The sequence below is a fragment of the Spermophilus citellus genome (assembly GCF_964194105.1).
Source record: "Spermophilus citellus genome assembly, chromosome: 4".
In the NCBI taxonomy this organism is placed as follows: Eukaryota; Metazoa; Chordata; class Mammalia; order Rodentia; family Sciuridae; genus Spermophilus; species Spermophilus citellus.
In genome coordinates this window covers 205,775,324-205,796,232 of record NC_138185.1, presented here as the reverse complement: position 1 = coordinate 205,796,232, position 20,909 = coordinate 205,775,324, and the positions used below count along the sequence as shown (strand labels likewise).

General features: G+C 38.7%; 2 protein-coding genes and 1 pseudogene across 3 annotated transcripts in view; all 3 read left to right on the top strand.

Annotated features, from left to right (window-relative positions):
• The window catches only part of LOC308648301 (high mobility group protein B1-like), a 311,195-nt pseudogene that overhangs the window by 53,310 nt on the left and 236,976 nt on the right, over window positions 1–20,909 (top strand). The window lies entirely within an intron of this gene.
• STON2 (stonin 2) overlaps window positions 1–20,909 on the top strand; it is a 1,178,066-nt gene that overhangs the window by 932,510 nt on the left and 224,647 nt on the right. The gene's annotated exons all lie outside the window — the stretch shown is intronic.
• Window positions 14,155–20,909, top strand: part of SEL1L (SEL1L adaptor subunit of SYVN1 ubiquitin ligase) — a 57,934-nt gene continuing 51,179 nt past the window's right edge. The window contains exons 1-2 of the mRNA XM_081291517.1: window positions 14,155–14,323; window positions 19,746–19,783. Coding sequence (XP_081147643.1) covers window positions 14,209–14,323; window positions 19,746–19,783 — 153 coding nt within the window. The 5' untranslated portion in view covers window positions 14,155–14,208. The remainder of the gene's footprint in view (window positions 14,324–19,745; window positions 19,784–20,909) is intronic.

Here is a 20,909-nt window from a genome sequence, read left to right as displayed (position 1 = left end):
CTGATGCAGTACTTTGTATTTAGTTTTATGTTTTCATGCAAGTGTATGTTCTTCTCCTTGTAAACAATATCTTTCAGAGAACATTTATTCGTGAAATGAGTACAAACATTTCTTTCAAATGTGACTTCTACCACCACTAACAAACTGATTACAAAATTACTAGAAGATTCAACAGCTGAAGAGAGAGGAGTCTGAGAGACTCAAAAGTGATGGACAAAGTTGTCTATAGTGACTTTCTTCCCAAAAGGACAGTTCAGAAAGGGGGAACAAAAGAGGACATAGACAGATGTTCCTCGGGCAGGTGATCAAAGGTCAGTTTCAACAGAGATGCATCATGTTGATGGTGAGTCTCCTTGATATGATGGATGCACATATGACACATGGTTTCTTGTTGGAATGACTTTCAGTCTCAGCAAGCAGCTACTAGCAGCTCAGAAGTGCCTGAAATATCCACCTTCCTTCAGCCCTGACAGGAGCACCTACAGGATGAGACGAAACCACATCCTCAGCACTTGTGGTTAGCACTGCCAAACTGCCCGGCCAGGAAACCAAGAGTCAGGGGCTTCAGGGCATGAAATCCCTGACTCATTAAGAGACAAAGACCCTTACAGATTGCTTTCTGCCATGACAGCAATATTTAGAGTTTCCTCACAGTGAGGTTACATTAGGCAGAAGATGATTGGCTTATGGATATTGTCTTGCTTATGTATGATTGACAGGCACGTCCCACTCGAACCCTATAACAGTTGTGTGCATTCCAAAAATAAACTGAGCTACTGGATGACTACCTGAGGTGGGTCTCAGCCAGTTCTCTCACCAGCTCCCGGAGTCTGTGTGTTGATTTCGAGTCTCTACCCCCTGCGACAAGGTAGCCGAGTGACCATCGACCACGAAGGGACTCAGGAACACATTCAGTTTCTATGGTGTTCCCCACAAAACCTGTAATCCTAGTCCAGTGAGAAAATTATCAGACCGATCCCAACGGAGGGACATTGTACAAAACACCCTACCAGTATCCCTCAAAACTGTCGATGTCTTCACAAACAAGGAATGCCTGAGAGTAACCGAGAGAATTCTAAGAAGACAAAATTATCTGTGCTATCCTGGGTGGGATCCTGGAACAGAAAAAGGACATTAGGCAAAAACTAGGGAAAGCCAAATAGAGTAAGGACTTTGGTTAATAATAATTTGTCAATATTAGTTCATTCATTGTGACAAATGTACCATCCTAACTCTAAGATGTTACCAATAGGGGAAACAGTGTGGAGTTTATGGGAACTCTGTACTATCTTTGTAGCTTTTCTGTAAATATCTAACTATTATGAGATTTTAAAAGCTATATATTTTTTAATTTCAACAGAGCATGCACAAAGGACAAAATGACCTCAAATGCAGCCTCTTAGCAGAAAAGGGGAATGGAATTTCCTAAGAAGACTCACTACAGGATGGGCAGAGGCTGGATTTGTGACCAAAGATCATTCTAGATCTCAAGACTGTAATGGGGGAGGCCTGGTCTGGATACAGAAGAGCAATGATTCTGGAACAGTCCTACATCAGCTATCTTGACAGCATGGACACGCTTTGTAGAAAATGGCCATGTGTCTGTCACCAAGACCCAAATCCTCAGAGCCCCAGGCCAGTTTCCCTCCTTGCCTCTTGTTGAAGTGGACATTGGGAAAGCACTTCCCCCTCCCACCCTGAGCCGGGGCAATATCCAGTGACGGCCACAAGGGGGCATAAGGGACCATCAAGAGCATCAGTCAGCTGTGGTCAGACCTGCTCCCCTGGAAGTAACAGGCAACTGAAACCAAACCACAGGTCTGACCTTCAGGTCTTTCTAAGCTGACTCCACCGTGACTGAGGATGTGCCAAGCACGCATTTCCACAGTCACAGTAGTGAACAAAACACATTACAATTGATTTTCATTTCTGAACATGGTGCCAGTATCCTCACTAATGGCAAACAACTTATTCTGGTCTGATAAAAGTCATGTTTTCCTTGGTTTAATAAAATAGTTTTTGTTGTTTTGGTTTGTCACCTCCACTTTAAAATGGAATCAGTGCAAGATCTATTCACACAAACACACACACAAAAACACACACACAAACACACACACACACACACACACACACACACACACACACCCTCGCCATCTTAGGGTCCATCTTGCAAGGAGAAAGTCTGAGTTATAGTGGTATGGGGGAGGGAGGCAGGAGCAGTTCTGGGTCCATTGAAGTGCTCTTCTGATATAATCCAGTGTCTGTTCTCTTAACATTGGCAATTCCCGTGACCTTCCTGTGCTGATCTGGTTCACAGTCCCATGCTGTGACCTGAAGATTCTGCAAGACTTCAGCCATGTACTTTTATTATAAATGATTTGGATGGCCCACCCTCCCAGTTCCCAGAATCCAGATTGCTGGCTTTCATGCCCCACGTCCTCTTTCCCCAGCTATATAAAAATATTCAGATCCCTTCACACCCCAAACCATACTCTAGACCCTCCTATATCTATATTTCCCATGTCCGCATTTTCACAGTTTCTCTGTGCCTGGTGGTATAAGGAGGAACTGTGGGGATAGATAAGGTTTCAAAAAGCCCAGGCAGAAAGCAAGACACAAGATTTCTGTATTCTTGAACCTTCCACTATACGGGAGGAATTTTCCTTCTGTACAGGCCATTCCTCATGACCATTAGCAGCACACAGGCAACACACGCACAGAGACATGGCAGATCTGTGTGGGGAAGGACAGTGGGGTCGTGAAGAATGCTTTCTTTTCCTCTTCTTTTCATTGCATTCCATCCATTTTTCTCTTGCATCTTGAGGTTCTTTTAATCTCTCTCTCTAAGCTAGCATGCCTGGGCTGCCATAAATGATGACATGTAGATGGGGTTCCAACCTGATAGAAGGCTGGTGGCCTTATAAGAAGATAAGAGAGAGGAGGGATCTTTCTCTCCACTCCTACACACTGAGGAAAGGCCATGTAGCTCACAGCAACATCAGTCTTCAGGCCAAGAACAGGGTTCTTACCAGAACCTGATCAAGCAGACACCTTGATCTTAGACTTCCAACACCATAACTCTAAGACAATAAATTTCCATGTTTAAGTCATGCAGTCCATGGTGTTTTGTTACTTAATCCCTTGCCTAATGACACGGGTACTGTGCCTTTTTTTTTCTTTATAATGGATTCTTGTAGAATTAAAGATGAATTTAAGTAGCCCATTGGCGGGGTTGTTGACACCTCTTCCTGATAAAGAGATTTGCTTTATGGTAGCATTTATTCTGCAGTTCAAGCACTTGCCTCATTACAACCCAGGTACAGTTTTGAGGGAAAAAAAAAACGTATAGCAAAATATTTAAGACCAAATACATACTAATTAAAATAACACAAAATAACATTCTTGAAAAGGGAAAGAGTCCAACAACAACAAAAACTTCTTAGAAATGTTTTTAGAAGACTTTAGAGTTGGGTGTTGTAAAGGAAGATTATCAGAAAATGAGTCATCCAGCTAAAAGAAATATATAGGATGGTCCAGGATAGTACAAATAGGTTAAGCTCACATCTGAAGCAGCATAGATGTATTCAAGGAAAAGGGAAAATATGATTAGATATGCAGTGGAAGAGAGGGAGAAAAGACACTGGATATTCAAGCAGGGGAATTTGAATTCTTTGCACAAATTATAGGAAAAACCTTGTAACTTCTTGGACAAGAGAGTTTGAGGAAATGCATCTGATGACTCTGTCAGCAAGTTTATGTAACATGAAGTAGTGAGGGCTATCATTGGGATAGATATCATGGAAATAGAAAAACAGAAGAATTTTCAAGAAACATCAAAGGACAAGAATTGCCAAGACTTTGAGATGGATTTAATTGTTGCTACATAGTAGTTGTCAGTTCTTAGGCTTGACAAATGGGACATTCTGACAAGGGAAATGGTGCAGACCTGGTCAACTCACGTGGAGGAACTTGGCACTCTGAGAGCGCCTGTCCCATGTGTTCCATAACTGGACACCCAAATATTCTGGAGAATCCATAAATTGAAATTGCTTTGGGAATACCTTTAGTTAGGCTACTTGAGGATAGAATACTCAGATTAACTTATTCCTAAGTTGCTAACTGCCAAAACTGTTTAAAATGCTCACTGTTTCTTGACAATTGGCAGGGTTTTTTCCTCTCCCAGCCTCCTCTCTCGTGAATCCTGTTTTGTCTTTGGAGATACATATACATATATGCACTTCGAAGATATATATATGAGATATATGTATATATATGCACTTTATAACCTTTGCACGTATACTCATGTGCAAAATATATAAATGTCTCTAAATTATTCTGTGATACAGAATGGATTCATCTTTCACCTTCCTATCCGAAGTCAGGCTGCTGGGCTGAAATTCTGCCACCCACACAGTCTGAGCTGTAGACTAGACAGAGGTGCTGAATGTTTGACCATGCCTTGGTTTCTCTAACTGACAAATTGGAATAACTATGATAGTCTTCTAGAAGTTGCTAACACAAGGTTCACCTGACATAAAATATGTGAAGTGCCTACCACAGTGCTAGGCACATGGTGAGTGCACAATAAACCTTAGCGATTATGGACTAGAAATAATACCACCCAGAATAGTAGCAGAAATGGAAGAGACAAAAATGGGCAGCAACCCGTCAAAAATGAACAGGAAGCCGGGCGCAATGACACATGCCTGTAATCCCAGCAACTCAGGAGGCTGAGACAGGAGGATCACAAGTTCAAGGCCAACCTCAGCAATTTAGCAAGATTCTAAGCAACTTGGTGAGATTGTCTCAAAATAAAAAAAAAAAAAACAAGAAGGGCTGAGGATGAAGGTCAATGGTAAAGCACCTCTGGGTTCAATCACCAGTATAAAAACAAAACAAAACCAAAGAACAGGAACATATTTCTATGATTCTTATGAGTCAAACTATTTCAAAGCAAAAAGCTATTTTTAGAAAATTAATAGAAATTCCTTGAAAAAAATTCTCCTTATGATCTCCCAGGGCATGCCCCTGGTGACTACTCTCCAAGTAGGCTCCATCTTGTACAGTTTCCACCACCCGCAACAGTCTATTCAACTATGAACCCTTCCATGCATTGATCATATGATGATATAAAAGCCCTTGTAATCCAATCACTTCCCAGAAGCCCCACTCCTAAACATTGCTGCACTGAGGACAAGCCTTTAACCAATAAGCCTTTGAGGGACATTTCAGAACTAAACTATAAAAAAAAATAGCACACACACACACACACACACACACACACACACACACCACTCACACACACACTTCCCAGCTCTGTCTGCTAAGAGATTTTAGAAGCAATAACACCCCAGTAGTAAGGAGTCTCCTAGAATGTAAATATCATTTTTCAGTGAAAGGGATCAGGATTCCTTGGAGAAATGGCTGATTCTAGGGCTAAGCCAAGGAAGGTATAAAAAAATGTAAATAATATAAAACTGTAAGGATGAGCTCAAAAAACGATGGGGTCATGTCACAAAGATATAGATGTCGCTTTGAAGGAGCATCCACTAACCAATTCTGAGATAATCTTACAATAATTATAATCAAAGATTATAACCTATTAAGTAAACAATCTGACTACACCAATATAAATTAATTGATTAGATGAATAAGTAAGCAAACTCTCCCTCCACTAGAAAGTCAACAATAAACACGAGAAGAAATGATGAAATTAGAAATTCACCATTTGGCAACTATTACAAAAATAATTCGATCAGGCAAGAATCCTAAATGTATACATGATAAAATTTGGAGAATTAAGAATCATGTAATATCTACTTAGTCTTGCTGTATGCCCTACAAAATACATATTAATTTCAAAAGGTAAATTAACGTCATCACCGAAGTGATTTGCATTTACAGTAATATTATTTCCTTTATTTGATCAAGATCACCTTTGCCAGGGACTCACCAATAGCATTTGCCTGCTCATCTGGGGCACGGGGGGAAATTCAGCATCACTTCACACACAGTGCAACACCTAAATCTGATCATGACACAAACTGAAATTAGGGCACATTCTACAAAATAACTGGCTTTGTATTTTAAAAACTCAGTGTCAGAAGATTCAGGAAAACACAAACATGCAACCTACAGGAACTGATCCAGATAAAGGGAAATTAACCAGACAAACTGGATACACCTCCATCTCTTGGATGTGCTGTTGTTAGAAAGGAAATAATTAAAGAAAATTGGTGCAATCTGAATAAATTCTGTGGTTGGTATTGAATCAGTTATTAAATGCCTGACTGATAATAGTGCTGTGGTTATATAAGAGAAATTTCTTTCAGGAAATACACACTAACATACTTAGGAGAAAAATAGCAGTGTATCTGCAACTTAACACTCAATTCTTATGCTGCTTGTTCTAATTACATATAAATGTGTGTTTACATAAACATAGTTTTCATGTGTATTTGAAACATATATTTACACATTTTAGTATATGTATAATATGCATATTTCTTTTTGCCAATGCAGCCCTTTGATCTAAAATTACTATCAGCCATCACCAAAGTGATTTGCATTTACAGTAATAGTATTTCCCTTATTTGAAGATCTTTCTCTTAAAATGGCCATTTTGCACTTATCCATCTCAACTCCTAACCAATAGGTGAACTTCTCTGAACCAGACTTTCTTCTTTGGGTGCTTGTGATGAAACCCAGGACCTTACACGTGCTAGGTTTGTTAGTCTGCTTTTTGTGGCTGCAACAGAGATGATTGACAGGAATAATTTAGAAGAGAAAAGAGTTATTTTAGGCTCACAACTTCAGAGGTTCAGTCCATGGTCTGTTGACTGCATTGCTCTGGACCTGAGATGAGGCAGCACGTCATGATAAGAGGGTGGGTTGCAGAGGAAAGCTGCTCAGCTATTGGCAGTTGGGAAGTGCAGAAGGAGAGCAAGAGCATGCAGAGCAAGGGACAAGATTTAATTCCCAAGGGTACCCCTCCTCCTCATGACCTAGTTTATTCAGCCCTGCGTCAACTGCTTACAGTTATCACTCAATAGTCTATTTAATTTTTTTTTTTTTTTGGTACTGAGTATTGAACCCAGGGGTGCTTAACCACTAAGCCACATCCCCAGCCCTTTATAATATTTTATTTAGAGACAGGGTCTCACTGAGTTGCTAAGGCCTCACTAAGTTGCTGAGGCTGGCTTTGAACTCACAATCCTCCTGCCTCAGCCTTCCCGAGCCGCTGGGTTAATAGGAATGCACCTCCACACCCAGCCCATTCAAATTATTAATGCATCAAATGGATTAATCCACTGAAGAGGTTACAGCTCTCATAATCCTATCATTTCAACTCTGAACATTCTGGCATTGCCTAATATGAGTTTTTCAGGGAACATCTCATATCTAAACCATATCACTAGACAAGTGCTCTACAGCTGAGCTATATTCGGAGGTGATTGTCATCACCTCTTTCTCCTCTTTTTCCTCCTCCTCCTTTTTCTTCTTCTAACAGGGACAGGGTCTCCTAAATTTCTCAGGCTGCTCTCAAATTTGAAATCCTCCAGTAGCTGGGATTACAGGCATGCATAGCCATGCCCGGCTGAATTAAACTTGTGATACAATTGTTTAATTGTTTTTAATTGGTCCCTTTAGCATTATATACAAACAAATAATAGTTTGTGTAATAAAATTTATCCTTCCTCTGTAAGAGAGAGAAGATCTCTAGACCTCTATCCAAGCTGAAAGTCCAGATAACCAGTCTCAATGTCATCAAAAGTAGCGTTTTACTAATCTGTAACGACAAATCCCACCATTACGTACAACTATAAAGCACCAATATAAAAGAAAAAAAAAAGTAGCATTCTGTTTGCCCCTTAATATTGGCTGAAAATCCCAAAACTTCTGGTCTCAATCACTTCTCTGACCTCGTGCTGTGCTTCTCCCTCCCTCCCCTTCTTCTGTAATTATAGAGTTCCTAGTTGTCCTTAGCACACAGCGGACAAGCTCTCGCCTTTACACAACCTTCTCTCTATTCCTGGAAAGCTCTTCACTGGGTATCTTCACAGCTCATTCCCTCATAATCTTTCAGTCTTTACTCAACCCCAGCTTTATGGGGAAGCCTGCCCTGGTCTTCTCCGTTTTGAATTTAAATGGAATCCTCCCTCAGCCTCCTTCTTCCCCTTTCTGCTTTATTTTTCCTCCATAGCACTTATCACTTTCTAATATATTACAGTTTACTTGCTTATTTTATTCTTATTCTCTCCCTATTTAGAATATAAACTCCAGGTTTTGTCTATTTTATTTACAGCAGTGTATCATATAATACATGCTAAGAAAGCAAAACAAAGCTGTTCCTGACATTCAGCAGTGGACCTGGCACTGACCACCAGGTTCTGTGATTCTCCAATTAGACATAAGCAATCTCATGGAATCCCAAGCTCAGGCAGAATGTGATGAGACACATAATTTTATCTAAGCATATACAAAAACAAGTTCCCTGTGCCACCTACAGAATACCAAATACTTCCTCTTTTAAGCCAGAATGAATGACTGCTACTTGTTTACCAAATATAGTTCTATCCTCATTCTAATCTCCCCTCTCTTAAGATTTGTTGATTTATTCTACCAAGTCAAAGGAAACATAGGCACTTCTAAAAGCATCCAATCTAGAGCAAATCTAACTTCCCTAGACCCTCCACAAATCACCAAACAAAAGTCCAAATTCTATAATAGCTTCTTCAAAATATCATCTTTATAGGAGACAGATGGACATGAGCAGGGGTAACATGAGGTTCTAAAAACTTGGACGACTGTACTGACCACCACATGCTTCCACTTTTAAAAAGCAATTTACCTGGGTCTGGGGTTGTGGCTCAGTGGTAGAGTGCTTGCCTAGCACGTGTGAGGCCATGGGTTTGATCCTCAGCACCACATGAAAATAAATAAATAAAGAGATGTGTCCAACTACAACTAAAAAATAAATTAAATAAATAAATGAAAAGCAATTTACCTGCAGCCCTGCCTGGCTTAAGTCTACAGGGTATGTTGTATTCCTCTGCAAATTATATGCTATTGCAAGCACAAAATAATGTCAAGCTGAATGCAAGCTACCCTGAAGAGGGGAACTTCTGTGATCCTTACACAAACCAGATCCCAGAATTTAGGGAGATAAGGATAATTCCCCCTAAACATAAAACTTGTAAGAACAGTTCCAAGCAGAACTGATCAACATGGGCCAAAATGACCCAGAGTTTTCACTGCAGTGGGGACTTGAAAGTCTGATGTCATCATGTTGTCAGTCAAAAATCAAGAAGTGGACCTGGGTGAGACTCTCTTGAAACTTCTCTGGGACCCCCCCAATAAAACAGAAGGGCAGGAGAAACACACCATTTTTTTTCTAAGAGGATCCATGTTCTCCCTTAGGAGTTTCCCTCCTTTCCCCTTTCCTATTCTTCTAAAAAAGACTCATGCCTGTTACTCTGAATGACACGTCTGAATCTTTCTGAACTGATTGCAAGAATTGGAGTTTGAAGCAAAGTAGGTGGAGTCTCTGCACTACCTCAGTTTCTTGACAGACTCCCGCCCTATAACACTCTGAGATATCCCATGGTGTGTGTTCCTCCACAGTGCAATGAGTAACAGAGTTACTGTTACTGTGCTCAACTGCAGATGTGTTCCTGGTGGTCTTTGGCCAGAGGACATTGAAGCTGCTCAAAAAATACTGTGGAAGGAAGGGAAAAAAAGGGAAGACAAAATTCTTTCACTAATTAAACACACTGTCACCTACTGAAGGGTTAAGTATTCTGAATTTAATGGGAGCTCCAAGCTGTTTATCTCTACCCTATAAAGTTCATCCAATGAGGGCTGGGGTTGTAGCTCAGTGGTAGAGCATGTGCCTCACATGTGTGAGATACTGGGTTCAATTCTCAGCACCGCATAGAAATAAATGAATAAAATAAAGGCCCATCAACAACTAAAAAAAATGTTTAACATAAATAAATAAAGTTCATCCAATTAAACTTCTCATTGAAATTTAGTTTTAATCCAGTCTCTGTCCAGAACTAGAAGTTAACAATTCGATAAAAATTGTACCAAAATAACCCTGTCCAGTTAGTCAGGGTATTAAAGTATACTGGATTTTCCTCTATCTAACTCAATACTGCTTAGTAATAATAGATCCCACAAAGGAAATGTCACTTTGATAAACCGTCTTTCACTTTCTATTAGCTTCAAAGCTTAGGTTTAATGAAAATAATCCTCTGTAATCTGTTATCTACACTTTGAACTTTAGGACCTTTAATTGTAATCATGGAATGTGACATGAATATCCAAAGGTTATTTATTTTGATTACTTATTATCTACACTATACACTATCCTGAAGTTATAATGGATACAATGAGGTGTAAAGCCATTGTTTATTTACTTCAAGAGCTCAGAAAGCAAAAGAAGACTCATCCTTGCATCTCACCATATAATTTCAGGATTTGTACTTCATTTGTGCATGAAAAAAGAAACACAAGAAAAATTGCTTTAATTCACCTCACCCCTATCAAAAAAAAAAAAAAGAAAAGAAAAGAAAAGAAAACAGTCTTCTCTAAGCCCTAAGGGAAATATCCTGCTTCTCTCTCCTTAATTCTGCCCTGGCAGATACCTTTGATACAAATGCTGGCAGCCTATACACATAACCAATCAGATAAATCCTGAAGAATGGCCCAGAAAAGTTAGTGATAATCACTCCGTTCTCAGGAGGTGAGACAAAATTAAAAAGAAGCTGCGTCTTAACTATACAGACTTGCCGCAGTCTTGGCTTGGCACAGAATCACGAGCCACCACAGCTTTGTAGATTCAAACAGCAGTTCTTTATTCCCGAACTCACACCGGCCTCCACACACGCTCTGGGGCAATCCCAGTTCTCCTGCCGCCCAATTCACCTACTCACGAGGCTTTTTTCCAATCTCCTTTCTGAATCTCACGAGAACTCAACGGGAGCTCAGGCAGCAGGAACGCCCTAATCCCGGCAGCAATAATCTTCAACCTCCAACTTCCCTAAAATCCCTATTGTCTTAAACTGGGAACACCCTAAACCCAAGGACCGGGATACTATACTTCCTCAAACTGCAGGATACACCCTAATCCTGGATCCACCCTCGTCCTTGAGTAGGGTCACCTTTCTCAAACACACATGCAATGTCAACAGCGAAATTCCAAGGCAAGTCCATTTAACATGGGGTACGCTGACAAGGAAATTTCGATGCATCATTCCTACTTGGTAATGGCCCTCAGCACAGACTATTCTCAGGAAGGGTCTCTGGGAATTGTCTTGTCATCCTAGAGTGATAAGCAAGAAGGGTTTGTGTCCTCAACACTTTCAGGGGGTTCTCAACATTTGCTGATTGCCTAGTTCATCTCAATGAAATGAGAATCCTATCAATATTATCTACACCAAACAGGACCTATACCTCCTTCCATTAGAGCCTATGCTATGTTGTAATGCAAAGTAAATAGTTTTCTGCAATTTGGAAATCTATGACAATGACCCAGAACACTTTTTTAGGGACAGGCAGAATAGAGCACAGCTGAGCAAATATAAAAGAAGTCTATGAATTAATAAACAATAACATTAACATTTTGTACCAGTAGAGTGAGTACATAATCTTAACGGGGAATGTTGGCAGAGACCTTGGGGAGTGTATGCTCAGCCTGGATAAGGCTGTGGAGAATTTGCAAACTTTTTTTTTTTAATTAAACAGCATGCAGCGTAGCAGACTGACCAAATAAATCCAACTTTCCCACACCATCACTTGAACCTGCTTTGGAGATTCGAAATTCCCACAGGAAGTCAAGGTCTTATGGAGCATTTGCAGAATGTATTAGTTATTCTGCTGGTTAATGGCAAAAGCTCTAGTAGTTCTAAACCCTTTCAAATTAAAGGAATAAAACTAATTTCCATCCTTATAAGCAGTTAATAAGAAATATTATCTATAGAGCACTCCACGGTGTAATAAGTGCCTTTTTCCTGAATCTCTCTTTTGAAATTCACAACAGACAGGGAAGTTGTATCTATCAATAAACCATAATAATCTAGTGCTAGTATGTGGCAGTGTTCTATTACTATATATAGAATCATGTGATTGTCACTGACCTCAGCAAGTTTACAATACATGTAAGAGGGAAGGCTGTAAATGTTTGATAGATACTTGGAGAAATGAAGATGAAGGAAGTATCAGGACCAGTTGGAGAAATCTCAACCAAGAAGAAATATAATTAAAACTGGGAAGGATACTGGGGCTGCAGCAAAGAAGTAAGGGCAGATGAGAGGTGGGTAGGGAAGTCCATAGCAAGGCAAGATTATGTTAATGTGGAAAATTATAAAGCAGTTTTTAAAAAGTTAAAGCACCCAGCACAGGGCCTTAACAATAAGAATTCCTAAAGACAAAAATTAAAAAGAAGCTAGGCCTTAACTATGCAGAGAACCTTCCCCAATCTTATGATCAGATAGTCAACACTTCTTTTGTGGACGACAGAAGTTTCTTCCCCAGTACTTCACCAAAAGAGGACTATCAGCACATTCTCCTAATCTGTGAATTGACAAATTTCTAATGTTCTTTAGTCTATGAAAAAAGAGGCCACTGAAACATTTTAAATAGGCATATGAAAGTAGTGTTTAAGGAAAATTAGTATGGTTCTAGTATGTGACTTAGAGTGATGGGAGAATGATCTGAAAATAATAACTACTAGACCTTGGGTGCATCATCCAGGTAAAGGAAATGTGACCCATTAAGGAAGTTTCCAGTAAGAAGCAGAAAAAAATGTAAATTGACACAAAGTAAATTTTAAAATAAGAGGGATAAAATCATATTAAAAACGGGAATAAAATTATTTTACTCTATGATTTAAAAACAGACAACGATGAGGAAACATGTTAGTGACATAAATGGAGGTAAAAGCCAAGGAGGTTAAGAAGAAAAGAGAACTTTTTGTCAGATAATATCTTTCATCTCCTCTGAGGTGAAGAACAGCAGTTAGTTTTTTAGACTGTTACTGGGGAAAAAAAAAAAAAAAAAGATTTCCTCTCAAAGAAGACAAATGCCCAGATTGACAAATGTCTTGATTGCAGATAGGTACTAGGGAAATCAGAATGACACAATTTGATGAAAGAAGGGTGGGGCATGAAGCTACTGCCCTGGTCCCCAGAAGGAACATTCCTGAATCCCTAAGTGTTATATTAAGTATTTCTGTTTACACAACGCTGTGGCTATTACCTCCATCTCCACACTCACCAATATAGCCTCTTTTCTAGTCAAGGAAGAAGAAAACACTGCAATTCACAGATCAGACATAAGAAGACAAGTGTTTGAAAGGGTTTTACAAAAGCTTTTGGCACGTTTTCCAGATGATTATTATCTAGTGGCCCTAGTAAAAATTAATACTAGCATTGAGATAATATGTACTGCATATGATTTCCTTTTATCAGGGAGAGGATGAACAGTAGTTATTTGCACCCTGGTTTTCATATGCCACGGTACTCTTCGATGTAAATATTTTTAAAAGTAAATTTATTAAAAATCTAAAGTTTAAAAAAACTAAAGCTTTTTTTTTTAAAAAAAAAAAAAGTTGCATTGTTCTCAATGCTCCCGTCACTATGTTCAATTCGAATTTTCTGAATAAAATAGAGATGGTTAACAGATTACATGTCGTAACCTCATGTGTTCCTTGATATTTACTTTGGCCCCAAAGCAAAACATAAAAGTGAATTCACAGCCTTGCGTTATTATCTAGCTCAAGCGTTCTTAAATTCTCCTAACTTCCACAGCCACCTGCACTACAGCTTGCCCCAGGATGGACTACGCTTCCCAAGAGCACACGCCCGTCAATCACACGAAGTGTATTGTGGTAATTGTAGTACTGGGAAAATTTTTCTCACTCTCTGATTTAAGAGCTACCAATTAGCTGGGGCCATGTCGGTGAGGCCGTGGTCCAACCAGGAAAGCTGGTGTGGGAGCTTCGGACAATGATTGGCCAATAGATGACCTCGAGGCGGGAGCAGTGAGGAGGGAGGGGCGAACACAACGATTGGGCGAGAAATCCGCGACCGCGATCAGGGATTGGCTGCGCTCAGGGTCAGGGAGGTCTGGGAAGGGGCGGGGAAAGAAAGCTAGAGCAGGAAGAGCAGTGGCGAGGCGGCGGCTGCTGAGTCCGTGGTGGAAGAGATGAAGGCGACAGCTCCAGGGGTTGGCAGCGGTCGCGAGAACAGGATGCAGGTCCGGGTCGGGCTGACGCTACTGCTCTGTGCGGTGCTACTGGGCTCGGCCTTGGCGTCCTCGGGTCAGTATATTTCCCCGCGGCCTGAAGGCCGGAGCCGCCGCCCCCCCCCCCCCGGGCCTCGGTCGGTGGTCAGGGCCGTGGGGGCTCAGGGACCGGGGCTCCGCTGTCTGTAATCACACTCGTACAGGACTGTCACTCGCTGTAACCTTGGGCTTCGGTTAGCCTGGGTATTGTGGGTGTTTAGGGAGCCGGAGGAGGGGAGAAAAAGAAGGGGCGGTTACACTGCCCACACCTCTTTCTCAACGTAACAAACTTTACGTGGCTTCTCACGGATAAGGAATTGACTCTATGGGAATGAATCCCCACAGCTGGCTTAGACCCCCAACATGACCCCGGCCGGGGCTTCCTCGACCCTTGTGTAGATTATGGACCGCATCGAGCCTGGAACCCTCCGTTTAGGTTTTGTAATTGACACACCTGGAGCTGTCACTTTGGGCAGAGCAGGGTCCAACAGCACTGGGTAGGGGTTGACAGTGGTTTGGTGCGTTTGCCTAACACCTGAGGTGATCCTTAGTCTATATCTTTTTAAAAACAGAGACTGAACGATGTAACTGTAGCCACTCTCCAACCCGCTTTTTGAAACCTTCCTGAGAAAGTGATGACCTCTGTCACAGTGTCTCCGAGTTGCCCCATGTTTGTTGACAGCGATTTTTATCACTTTGGGGGAAGACTTGATCCTCATAGACTGAACAACAAATATACAGAAATTCATGAGCTTTTGAATTTATTTTCAATTATCTAATTTGTGCTCTGGTTTTGAAACTTGTTTCCTTTTTGATGTTTTGGTTTGCTTACATCAGAAAACTTCTCTTGTGGGAATGCTGATTTTAACAAACATATTATTCTAAGTGTTGATAAACAATTAGTATAGGAAAGCTGGAATTTTAATCAGTGTCAGTGAACAAGATAGCTGTTCTGTGGCTTTAAATTTTTTTGGAACAAGACAGAATATAAATGTCAACTCCCATTAATTCAACAGAAAATTTCCCAGCCGGTTATTCAAATCCCCAAATTATCTGCCCTAGTTGTAAATCAATGCCGTAACATCATCCTGCTTCTAAAATAAGAGACCTAAACCAAAATTCTATCTATGAGGTGGTTTGAGATACCATTTTAAAAGTAAGAACCATATGCACACTACTTCACTGCCAGCATACTTTGAGGTCCATTCTACTCCAGTTGTAGTAATGGTCTGTGTTCATACCAAGTCTTTTAAGACTATATAGTACATAATTCTTGAAGCACCTCTAGCAGTTGTTTGATCAAAAAAAGTAAGAAATTAAGCCATTGAGTTTAAAGGGTAAAGTAACTGATGGACCACTTTCAACAGAATTTCTCTTAGATTTTGTTCGGTTTTAGGTCTGGAATAGGTCAAGTATTTGTACAGAAATATGGTCTGTAAGTGATTCTTCACACTAAAGTTTGAGAACTGCACTAATTAAAGACATACATCTCTCTGAATTCAGTTTGCAGAGTTTAAAGAAAATTAAAGCATTCAAATTTCTCTGTTTTCTTTTGACTTTGTTTCATATGCCCAGAGCTCCATGTCAGTGGAGATGATATTTGAAGATCAACAATTGGGTCTCTGGGAATGTTATAATAAAACACTGTTGACACTGAAGTGTTAACTTTGGGTGTATTGGTGTAAGTAAAGGTTCAGGAAATGTCTATGTTTGGGCTGGGGATGTAGCTCAGTTGGTAGAGTGTTTGCCTCACATGCACAAAACCCTGGGTTTAATTCCCAGCACTGCAAAAAAAGAAATGTCTGTTTTGATTTCCATCATTGTGAAAGCTGTGCCAAAACATTTCCCTGGTAAAGGCAAAATCTTAGCTGAGACTAAAATAATATAGATAACCATGTAAAAGTTAATAAAGACCAGTTGGCCCTTCCTATCAACAAATTCCAGCAGATTTAGCCAACTAAAGATGGAAAATATTTGGGGGAAAGTGTTTGTATTGAGCATGTACAAGCTTTTTTTCTTTGTCATTGTCTTCTAAACAATGTAACAACTACTTACGTAGCATTTCCATTCTACTAGGTATTATAAGTAAGAAAGGGTGTAAGTTATATACAAATTCTATGTACTTTTATATAAGGGACTTTTAGCAACCTCAGCTTTTGTTGTCCCGGGGTTTGTGGGTGGAGAATCCTGGAATGAGCCCTCCATATAAAACAAGAGACAACTGTGTTGTACTAATTAGTGTAAATATCATAAAACATGTGATATAAAGTTTTATAAATTAAGTGCCTAGATTTTTCAATTGGCTTTTTCATTCATTAAAGTGCTTGTTTTATACAGAATTTCAGCCTAGTTGTAAGAGTTTAGAATTAAAGCTTTGCTCCTGTATAAAAACCAGTTTTGGGATAGTAACTTTAACGTAAATGTTAATTGTTACCCTGGAAGAGTTGCAATTATAACCAAGTAAAATATAGTTAGCCAACAAAGAAGATCTTGATCCTATTAATAAAGACATAGAAATGTGATACTTACATTAGAAATGTTTCCTTTTCCTGTGAATAAATAAATAGGATTAAAAAGATTTTTCTCAAGATGTAAGTGAAAAGGTATGATGTTTCTCATTTAGAAATACATGCTTTCTTGGGGCTAGAGGTATAGTTCAGTGGAAGAGGATGTGCTTAGCATGCAGGAGCCCTGGGTTCAGTCCCTAGCGTGGCACGCACGTACACACACACCCAAAAAAAAAAAAAAAAAAACCTTTATTTTTTTGCAGAAAGATGCAAACAATATTTACTTCATTTATGATGTACAATGTTACAGAGTCTTTTAAATTAGATCCACTGCCAGGTATTTCAGATAATAGTTATATTAATACCATAAATTCAGAGTAAATTTTAAGAAGGATATTGAATTTCATGGCTTTCATTTCTTAGAACATTGCAAATGAACAGGACAGATGGTGTCATCCATTCCCTTTTGACAGATTGAGAAAATGGAGGCTGAGCAGACTTTTGACACTTAACCATGTCTGTCCAAATTAACTAAATAATGAAGCCAGTGTCACACTTAGTTTTTAAGAGGCCTCAGCTTTGGGGGAATTCAGAATCAAGACTATCCCAGGATGTGTACAGATCCTAAGCAAAGTGACAGAGCAGAAGACAAGGGTATCTGGTCTCTTTTCACTAAACTTTGTATAATTGCTTTTCCTTAAAAAGTATCCTGATACTTTGTGGCTTTGTTAGCTGGTATAATGAATATTGATCTTTTTTAAAGGAAAATGTACAGTTAATGAAATAGTGAGAACAATTATATTTTGGATATGATACTGGTAAATGAGAAATCCACAGCTCTTTATTGAATCCTTTCACATTTTGTTACTTGATGTCTGTATTCTGATTTTAAAAAAAAGTACTATTTACTTTTTGTTTATAGATTACTCAAGTGTTTTTCATCTTTAGCTGCTTGTTACATATGGGAGTGCTTAGGGCATAAACAGCTCTTTAAAAAATATATTATGTGAATGTAAATATCAGTTTGAAAGAGAAAATAGCTTATGCTTTTAGATGGCTACCTGAAGTAGGCTTTACTAGTTTAGTAACTGAGAAAGTTCTTTTATTTATCAGCAATCTTAGTGTGTATTCCTAGTTTGTAAAGAGGGAGGAAAAGAGAAGCATGATGCAATTCACATGAAATAACCCTGATGTCACGGTCATGTTTCTTAGAGTTCAGAAACACATTTTGCTCCTGTAATGCCTAACAGTTTGTAGTTCTACAAATGTGTATGTCCTTAAATTTACTTATAGGTGTCTACATTACTTACCTATGGCTACCTTTTTGACCTGTTGTGACAAGGTACTAGATTCAGTAATTAGTAGAGTTCCATCTAATCCTGAATTTCAGACTTTGGGATGTATCATACACATTTGCACACCTAATGACTTCTCTTGATACATTAACTACGTAATACATCTATGCTTAACTACATCTACACATACAACTCTGATATAATTAATAATAGAGATGAATTTTTCATTTATCTAAAGATTTGCTGAGAATGGAACTTGAGCCATCTGTTAGAACTTGGCTTAAGGTTATATTTGGAAAAAAGTTAGCATGAAGGATGATTGTTAATTGACATCACTACCTAAATGTTAAGTGCACTATGGGACCGACATGCCATACCTTTCTCCTACCTGCCAAAATCCAAACATACGAGGAAAGTAAAGTAAGTGAATATGAATACTAGTTATAATTTAAATGTCTTTGGATTTGAGACACTTTCATAGTCAGAAGTAGACTGGTTTTCTCAGATATTCAAAACAAATGAGTAATTGTAAAATAGAGTTGTAAATTTTTGCATGAGTTGATTACATTTCTTTAAGTTAGCTTTAATGACAATACAGTTCAAAACATGTTTTTGTTATAGTTGTAACTTACAAATAATCTTTAAAATAGAACTATTTGAAGTAAAGATAACAACTAAATTTTCCAGTAAAAATCAAATGGTCTTAGAGCATCTATTGGTTAATTCCTCCTATCTTATGGAGCAGAAAATACTGAATCTTACTTCTACATAAAATCAGGTAATTTTAAGAACAAGAAGGAAAACCTAGAGATCATCTGACAGTTTTATGGTTTTTTTTTTTTAAACTGGCAGTGAATGCAAAGATCAAATATTTGCTTCTGGATATTGAGTTATTTCATGTGTTTATATAAGACCAGTAAAAAGAATAACAAGCAGCCAGAATAACAATAGAGCTGGGAAACACAGAAAGAATAAAAGGAAAATTATGTAATCTGACATAACCAAAGCAATGTGGATGAATTTGGAAGAAAGATGTAATTGGTGTCTGGATTCATTATTTATTTGGTATAAGGTGTCAAATTTCTTAATAAATAGCTTTCATGTGGGTGAGTATACAAATAATACGATACTACTTTTTATATCTATCTGGTTATCTCTTCAGTGAAGTAAAACAAATTTTAACATATTTGGCAACTCTACTGATGATGATGATGATGATGATGACGATGATGACGATAATTTGCCATTCTTGGCAGTATTAGCAAACAGTTAAATGCTGATTAGCACTAAAATGAGCCAATGTAACTCCAGATCCTGAGTAGAGAACAGAATAAGTAGAAGACTAGAATATGAAATTTTATATTTTATTTATGAATTGAATAACTCATTCTCAGTAACAGACTATTTACCTAAATTGGATGGAATGTAAAGTATCTGGGGTTTGTTCATTTTGACTGGAATACAGTTGGTTTTCCTACCTGGAGAAAGAAAGAAGTTACCCCCTCAACCTGTTTTTTTCTTTTCACTCAATATTTTGAGACCAGATGCTGAATACAACCAATTTTAAAATAATTTGTTTTATCAAATGTTTTATTTTAATAATATTTGTAATTTCCCAACTGAAAAGATGACCAATTGTATTAAAATTTCTTTACAGATGAAGAAGGCAGCCAGGAAGAATCCTTGGATTCCAAGGTGTGTACTAAAATTTGCACAGGCCAGTATTTGCTGCACAATTTAAAAGCATGGAATTATGTACTTTAAAGAGGATATGAAATCTGTGTCTTTTGAGTAACAGAATTGAATTAAAAAGAAAAGAAAAAGATAGGCAATATCAGTATTAGTTATAACTCTTCTAGGGTAAAAATAAAAAATCACTGACCTACAAGAGAGTATAGTTGATACTTTCATTAAGAATGTTAGCTATGGGGCTGGGGTTGTGGCTCAGCAGAGAGCTTGTCTTAGCACACGCAAGGGCCTTGGTTTTCCTCAGCACCACATAAAAATAAATAAATAAAATAAAGGTATTGTGTCCAACTGCAACTAAAAAATAAATATTAAAAAAAAAAAAGAATGTTGTCTATTGCCGGGCGTGATGGTGCACACCTGTAATCCCAGAGGCTCAGGGGGCTGAGACAAGAGGATTATGAGTTCAAAGCCGCCTCAGGAGTGGCGAGGCACTAAGCAACTCAGTAAGATCCTGTCTGTAAATAAAATACAAAATAGGGCTAGGGATGTGGCTCAGTGGCTGAATGCCCCAGTTCAATTTCCAGTACCAAAAAAAGAATGTTGGCTATTAACTTTAATTTCTACTTGAACATTCGGTGTGTGTATCTGAGAAGCTTAAGGGGGTAATATTTTTGCTGCCTAATTAGAAATTGGTTTTAGTCTGTGTGTGGGGGTGGGGGGGTCTTTGAATTTTGAGGACTGAACTCTGCCATTTGTTTCCACTTATATAACTTTTCAAAGAAAAATGAGTTTATGCACTTATTGATTGTTTAAATGAGTAAGACTGATTCTTACATATCCAAGGAGGACACTGTATGAGCTCTAATCTCTAGAAGAAATGTAGATAAAAACAGAAAATCTTAATACAATGTTATCATAGAGTAAGTATAATATATGATGAGAACATGTAGAGGGATAACCTAAGCCGGACTTTTGGAATTAAGAAAAGCTTCCTGGGAAAAGTAGCATCTGAGTTGAAATTCAAAAAAAAAGAATTGAGTCAAGCAAGTGATGAAGGCATGTCATGAACACCAGCCAGAGCCTATAGGGATGAGCTGAAGGAGACATAGCTGGGTTTGCAAAAGTGAAGGAA